Source organism: Trichomycterus rosablanca, chromosome 25 (genome assembly GCF_030014385.1).
Source record: "Trichomycterus rosablanca isolate fTriRos1 chromosome 25, fTriRos1.hap1, whole genome shotgun sequence".
Classification (NCBI taxonomy): domain Eukaryota; kingdom Metazoa; phylum Chordata; class Actinopteri; order Siluriformes; family Trichomycteridae; genus Trichomycterus; species Trichomycterus rosablanca.
The window spans coordinates 11,927,393-11,935,000 of record NC_086012.1 but is presented as its reverse complement, the minus strand read 5'-3'; the positions used below and the strand labels follow the sequence as shown (position 1 = coordinate 11,935,000).

General features: G+C 43.4%; 1 protein-coding gene across 1 annotated transcript in view; it reads right to left on the bottom strand.

Annotated features, from left to right (window-relative positions):
• sema6ba (sema domain, transmembrane domain (TM), and cytoplasmic domain, (semaphorin) 6Ba) overlaps nucleotides 1–7,608 on the bottom strand; it is a 147,108-nt gene that overhangs the window by 51,619 nt on the left and 87,881 nt on the right. The window contains exon 4 of the mRNA XM_062987555.1: nucleotides 640–700. Within this exon, the coding sequence (XP_062843625.1) occupies nucleotides 640–700 (61 nt within the window). The remainder of the gene's footprint in view (nucleotides 1–639; nucleotides 701–7,608) is intronic.

Sequence of the window (7,608 nt, the reverse complement as noted above, 5' to 3'; positions counted from 1 at the left end):
ATTATTTTTAAACATTTTAGCTAATAATAGCTAAATAATAGCTTTAGATAATAATATTAATAATTTATCATAATAATATAATAACATAATTTTTTAATTTTTTATATTATTTTATATTTCTTAATATTTTATATTTTATATTTTTTATAATATTTTGTATATTTTTTAATGCATTTTCTCCCCTTTTCTCCAGATTTTAGCACGTCCAATTTTTTACCCAATTGCGTAATGCTTCCTCTCTACTGGTGCTAACCCCCGCCCTGACTGAGGACAGTGAACTGATGCATGCCCCCTCCGACATGCGAGCAGTCACCGACTGCATTTTTTCACCTGCACAAGGCGAGTTCATATGCGGATCAGCTTTGTGCATGACTAAATAGAGATATAGGCGGCAAGTTGGTACCATATGCACCGTAAGTGCATCTACTAATATTTCACCCTTGGTCACTGTAAGAGTACGCCTGTATAGTCGAATAATTAACATAGACTGACCAGTTTTTTCCTTTTAGTGGGTCATTTTCTTGGGTAGGTCAAATTTGAGCCTCTGTTAATGCTAGATAAGAGTTTTTATTACTGTACGGACACACACACACACACAGCAATAATCCAGGTAGCAGGTGGTAAGCGAGCACAACTCACTTTGCTGTAGAACATCTCATCTCCCGACACATGGTCCAGTTCAACTCGATAAAGGTCATCTCTGAAACACACACACACACACACACACACACACACACACAGTTCATTAGAAATAAAACACAGATAGAAGTACAGGTATTGTTGTTTCTCAGAACTACAGAATAGTTCATAATTAAAGGGAAAATCGATCAAAGCTCTGAGATGAAGAGGTGAAATGAGAGAGCTCTGTAATAGCATGAATCACCTGAGTGGGTCAGGGGGAAAGAAATCAGCTTCATACTTCACCCAACACACACACACACACACACCAGAGATGTTCACAAGTCACAAAACATGAGCCCAAGTCAACTTCAAACTGTGTAGGGAGTAGGGAGCGATGCTTCATCACTATGCCGGAAGCTGACTGTAGTCCATCTTTTTCTCTACATACTTTTTAGCCTGCTTTCACCCTGTTCTTAAATGGTTAGGACCCCCACAGGACCACCACAGAGCAGGTATTATTTAGGTGGTGGATCATTCTCAGCACTGCAGTGACACTGACATGGTGGTGGTGTGTTAGTGTGTGTTGTGATGATATGAGTGGATCAGACACAGCAGCGCTGCTGGAGTTTTTTCAAATACCGTGTCCACTCACTGTCCACTCTATTAGAAACTCCTACCTAGTTGGTCCACCTTGTAGATGTAGAGTCAGAGACGATCGCTCATCTATTGCTGCTGTTTGAGTTGGTCATCTTCTAGACCTTCATCAGTGGTCACAGGACGCTGCCCATGCGGTGATGTTGGCTGGATATTTTTGGTTGGTGGACTATTCTCAATCCAGCAGTGACAGTGAGGTGTTTAAAAACTCCAGCAGTGCTGCTGTGTCTGATCCACTCATACCAGCACACACTAACACACCACCACCATGTCAGTGTCACTGCAGTGCTTAGAATGATCCACCACCCAAATAATACCTGCTCTGTAGTGGTCCTGTGGGGGTCCTGACCATTGAGGAACAGGGTGAAAGCAGGCTAAAAAGGTAAGTAGAGAAATAAATGGACTACGGACAGTAATTGTAGAACTACAAAGTGCTTCTATATGGTAAGTGGAGCTGAAAAAATGGACAGTGTGTGTAGAAACAAGAAGGTGGTTTCAATGTTATGGCTGATTGGTGTGTATATATATATATATATATATATACTGTATATGTGGGTATATATATATACTGTATATGTGGGTATATATATATATATATACTGTATATGTGGGTATATACAGTGTATCACAAAAGTGAGTACACCCCTCACATTTCTGCAAATATTTCAATATATCTTTTCATGGGACAACACTATAGACATGAAACTTGGATATAACTTAGAGTAGTCAGTGTACAACTTGTATAGCAGTTTAGATTTACTGTCTTCTGAAAATAACTCAACACACAGCCATTAATGTCTAAATAGCTGGCAACATAAGTGAGTACACCCCACAGTGAACATGTCCAAATTGTGCCCAAAGTGTCAATATTTTGTGTGACCACCATTATTATCCAGCACTGCCTTAACCCTCCCGGGCATGGAATTCACCAGAGCTGCACAGGTTGCTACTGGAATCCTCTTCCACTCCTCCATGATGACATCACGGAGCTGGTGGATGTTAGACACCTTGAACTCCTCCACCTTCCACTTGAGGATGCGCCACAGGTGCTCAATTGGGTTTAGTCCATCACCTTTACCTTCAGCTTCCTCAGCAAGGCAGTTGTCATCTTGGAGGTTGTGTTTGGGGTCGTTATCCTGTTGGAAAACTGCCATGAGGCCCAGTTTTCGAAGGGAGGGGATCATGCTCTGTTTCAGAATGTCACAGTACATGTTGGAATTCATGTTTCCCTCAATGAACTGCAGCTCCCCAGTGCCAGCAACACTCATGCAGCCCAAGACCATGATGCTACCACCACCATGCTTGACTGTAGGCAAGATACAGTTGTCTTGGTACTTCTCACCAGGGCGCCACCACACATGCTGGACACCATCTGAGCCAAACAAGTTTATCTTGGTCTCGTCAGACCACAGGGCATTCCAGTAATCCATGTTCTTGGACTGCTTGTCTTCAGCAAACTGTTTGCTGGCTTTCTTGTGCGTCAGCTTCCTTCTGGGATGACGACCATGCAGACCGAGTTGATGCAGTGTGCGGCGTATGGTCTGAGCACTGACAGGCTGACCTCCCACGTCTTCAACCTCTGCAGCAATGCTGGCAGCACTCATGTGTCTATTTTTTAAAGCCAACCTCTGGATATGACGCCGAACACGTGGACTCAACTTCTTTGGTCGACCCTGGCGAAGCCTGTTCCGAGTGGAACCTGTCCTGGAAAACCGCTGTATGATCTTGGCCACCGTGCTGTAGCTCAGTTTCAGGGTGTTAGCAATCTTCTTATAGCCCAGGCCATCTTTGTGGAGAGCAACAATTCTATTTCTCACATCCTCAGAGAGTTCTATGCCATGAGGTGCCATGTTGAATATCCAGTGGCCAGTATGAGAGAATTGTACCCAAAATACCAAATTTAACAGCCCTTCTCCCCATTTACACCTGGGACCTTGACACATGACACCAGGGAGGGACAACGACACATTTGGGCACAATTTGGACATGTTCACTGTGGGGTGTACTCACTTATGTTGCCAGCTATTTAGACATTAATGGCTGTGTGTTGAGTTATTTTCAGAAGACAGTAAATCTATACTGCTATACAAGTTGTACACTGACTACTCTAAGTTATATCCAAGTTTCATGTCTATAGTGTTGTCCCATAAAAAGATATAATGAAATATTTGCAGAAATGTGAGGGGTGTATTCACTTTTGTGATACACTGTATATACTATATGCTGACGCTAGGGACTCTTGTCGTTTACGAGTCATTTTTTTGCAAGTCATGAGTCGAGTTCAAGTCATTTGAAACAAGTCCGAGTCCAGTCTGAAGTCGCTGTGTTTGCGACTTACGTGCGACTCGGACTCGAGTCCCCATCTCTGGCTGAAAGTATGCTAAAGATATGCTAAAAAATCTAACCTAACATCTTAAGAACAAGACACATGAGAAGGTCAGGTGAGAGAACACAGATTGGCACAATGATGTACAACAAATAGAAATGAAATGATGTAGCAGGCTAATAACAGACGGGATCAAGATCAGGTGTGATTGTGCAGCCGAGGGCGTAACTGTTAGCATAAACTGCTGGAAACTGAAGTTTTACATATTAGCGACTTCTCCACATGTCCACATTTATTCACAGTCATCCCAAGAGGGAGTGTTGAGTCTGTTTCATGAGCTCTTTAGTAAGTGGCATCGTAAATGCGTTCTGGTAAAAGTCTTACTGATATAATTGGTCCCACAGATCCACCGCGTGTTCCTGAGCATAACTGTTCATTATTTTCCCTGCTGTTGGAAAACATTTAAGTTTTAGGGTTTCACAAATATACTGATCAGGCCTAACATTATGACCACCTTCCCAATATTGTGTTGGTCTTTCTTTTGCTATCGCACTTTACCGCTAGCATTAGCCACTTGCTATTGTAGAGGGTCGGCTCACCAAGCCGGCGGGGATGCTACGGGTCTTTTGCTGCGTGCGGTGGTGGAGGTAAGGGAATAAAGGCACACGACAAGGTAGAGTTACAACACTTTAGACTGCCTAGCTCCAGCACCCGAACTACCTATTGGGTTCAATGCTGGGGCCATACGGCGAGTCTCATATACAAAACTAACTAACTACTGCAGAACGTCCGAACGCACATATATAAAGCGGGTGCTACATTCTGATTGGCTGAGCTGAATGTCACTCACATATCGCCGCTACAATATTGTAATATAACAATAACAACCTGGCAAGTGCTGCCAATGGGGGGGCAGTGCGGTGGAGGGTTGAGTTCATGTCGTGGAGGGCCCCCCAGTGCACCTGCCCCCCGGTAGTTACAACCCCTGACCAAACCTGTTACTATAAATACCAATAACTTTATAACTTAATAATGTATTATGTGTTTTTGATTTACCTTGGATACACTTACAGTCAGAGCTAAGCTTACAGGTTCTTAATCATTGAATTTATTACATTTCCGAAATATAAAAGCCAGAGAAAATTGAAATAGTGACGTCATTGTGTCATTACTGTGCATGGAGGAAACTCATCAGTTCACCCATTATGTTATCAGACCAAATAGCCGCATTATTATATCATACCATTCTAGTTTTCTAGAGAGTTAATACAGAGTAGAGCCATCATTTAACTCCATAACCAAGTAAAACCAAAATTGTTACCTAGTCCTGAAAGGAAATTGGCTCACTATGGTCAGAATTGGGAGCAGCGGCTTTAAACCAGCATTACAGCTGGATCTGACCCTCTGGACAAATTTTCTTCTAGCAAAAATAGATCACTAAATTAGTCCTAATAATATGACCACAGAGAAGTCATCATCTCTAATCATTCAGAAGCACTGAGAAGAAATTAGGAGCTTATACAACAAGTTAAATGGCATTATAAAATATTCGCCAATCCAGAACAGGGCTTCGGACATTACCCCCCACCCGGACAGAGCCGATCGTCTGTGTAGACGATTGATAGCGCCAACCCAGATCTCAGCAGTGTGGTGGGCTTGCATAATAAACCGCTGTGCCACCCGAGTTCTATAAAATACTTCACTGAATGTTTTTCTGGACATAAAAATGTGTTCCAATGTGTTCTTCAGTCACAGAAGGACCAGTTGCAGGAATCAGGAATCATTAAACCCCCAAAATAATAGCCGCTCAGGTGGCGCAGCGGTAAAGTACGCTAGCTCACCAGAGTTGGGTTTCTAGATGCATCGTATCGAAACTCAGCTCTACCTTTCCGACTGGGTTGGGCGGCAGTATGAACAACGTTTGGCTGTTGTTCAGGGGCTTAGGGGTAGAGTCGGAGCATAGGTCCTCATAACTGGTACGACTGCGGCCCCTGCTGGTTGACTGACGGCGCCTGCACAGGGCTGAGGAATAACATTGGGGGGGAGTGACCCTCCGTGCGCAGTGTCTCTCGGTGTATGAACTCGGCTCGTGCGGGTGAAAAATGCAGGCTGTACTGACTGCGTGCCGGAGGGGGCGCGAGTCAGTTGAGTGGCGTCCTCAGTCAGCGGCAAAAGGGTCGGATCAGTATAGAGGACGCAATCAGGGTAATTGGACACGATTAGAACGGGGATAAAAGTTGAGGGAAAAAAGTGGGAAAAAATAGATAATTTCAAAAATAAATAAATAAATAAATAAATAAATAAATAAAAAAATACCATGAAATACCCAAAGGTTGGTCTTCAGCTTTATTTAATAAGCTTATTATGCAGTGTTTTTTGTTATTTTGTCCACCACCTGTACCTGCACTGTTGATTCAGCCCGGCTACCATAAATCTCCAACCTCCTTTCATCACCGGCCTCAGCGCTCACACTCTCTGGAAGGTGTTAACAGCTTTCCACCAGCTTTCCTGCCACCTCTAATCCCGCAACCCAAGTCACAGTGTTTCTGCTCTGTTAGTAAGAAGCCAGATAGGAGAGTGTTTTACGGAAGCGGAGGGCAAAGGCCGTGGCATTTCGACCTGCGTTTCTAAAAGGTTTACCACCCTCGGTCTAAGCCGGAGCACATGTGGTATCTCGGGAGAGCTTAGAACCTTCTGTCAGCGCTGGCTTTGAAGAACATGTGTGAAGTCCTGACACCGCTTCTGACCTGACACACGGAAAATGGAGTGCAGCTTTTTGGCTGTGTGCCCCCCACCCCAACCAACACACACACACATATGTACACAGAGCAGTTGTTAAGTATCATGCACTGGCATCAGATCTCATGGTCTCATGGCAGTAACTCTATTAATAAATGAAAGAATGATGAAGTTGACCAAACATCCATTCCTGCATTTCAGGCCTGCGACACATTCCAAAAAAAGTTGGGACGGTAAAGCATTTACCACTTTGTAACCTTGCCATTTCTTTTCACCACACTTAAAAGACGTTTTGCCACCAAGGAGACCAAGTGATTTAGTGTTTCAGCTTTTATTTTGTCCCGTTCTTCCTGCAAACACGTCTTAAGATGTGCAACAGTATGGGGTCGTCTCCACACGTTCTCTATTGGGGACAGGTCAGGACTGCAGGCAGGCCAGTCCAGTACCCGTACCCTCTTCTTCTAATGTGTGCAGAATGTGGTTTTGCATTGTCTTGTTGCAAAATGAATGAACGTCCCTGGAAAAGATGACGTCTTGAAGGCAGCATGTTGCTCTAAGAGCTCAATGTACTTTTCTGCATTAATGCTGCATCACAGAAGTGTTAATGACCTTTACCAAGGGCACTGACACACCCCATACCATGACAGACCCTGGCTTTTGGACTTGTTGCTGATTCCAGATTGGTCTGGAATGCTGATTCATCTGACCACAATACACGTTTCCACTCTGTGATGGTCCATCCTAGATGCCTCCAAGCCCAGAGAAGTCGATGTCGCTTCTGGACATGGTTAACATAAGGCTTCTTTTTTGCACAGTAAAGTTTTAAGTGGCATTTGTGTATGTAACTCTGTATAGTAGTGCTTGATAAAGGTTTGCCAGCCAAAGTAATCCCTCACCCATGTGGTTATATCAGCTATTGTTGAGTGGCGGTTCTTGATGCAGGGCCGTCTGAGGGATAGAAGATCACAGGGATTCAGTTTAAGCTTGCGCCCTTGGCCTTTACGCACTGAAATTCCTCCTGATTCCTTGAATGGTTTAATGATATTATGCACTGTAGAGGGAGAAATATGCAAATCTCTTCCAGTCTTTCTTTGAGGTTCATTGTTTTTAAGCATTTTAATCATTTTCTCATGGATTTGTTGACAAACTGGAGATCCTCTGATCATCTTTGCTCATCAAAGACTCAGCCTTTCTTGGATGCTGCTTTTGTACCAAATCACATTGTTATTTAGTTTTTTATAAAAAATGCCCCCGTCCCAACTTTTTTT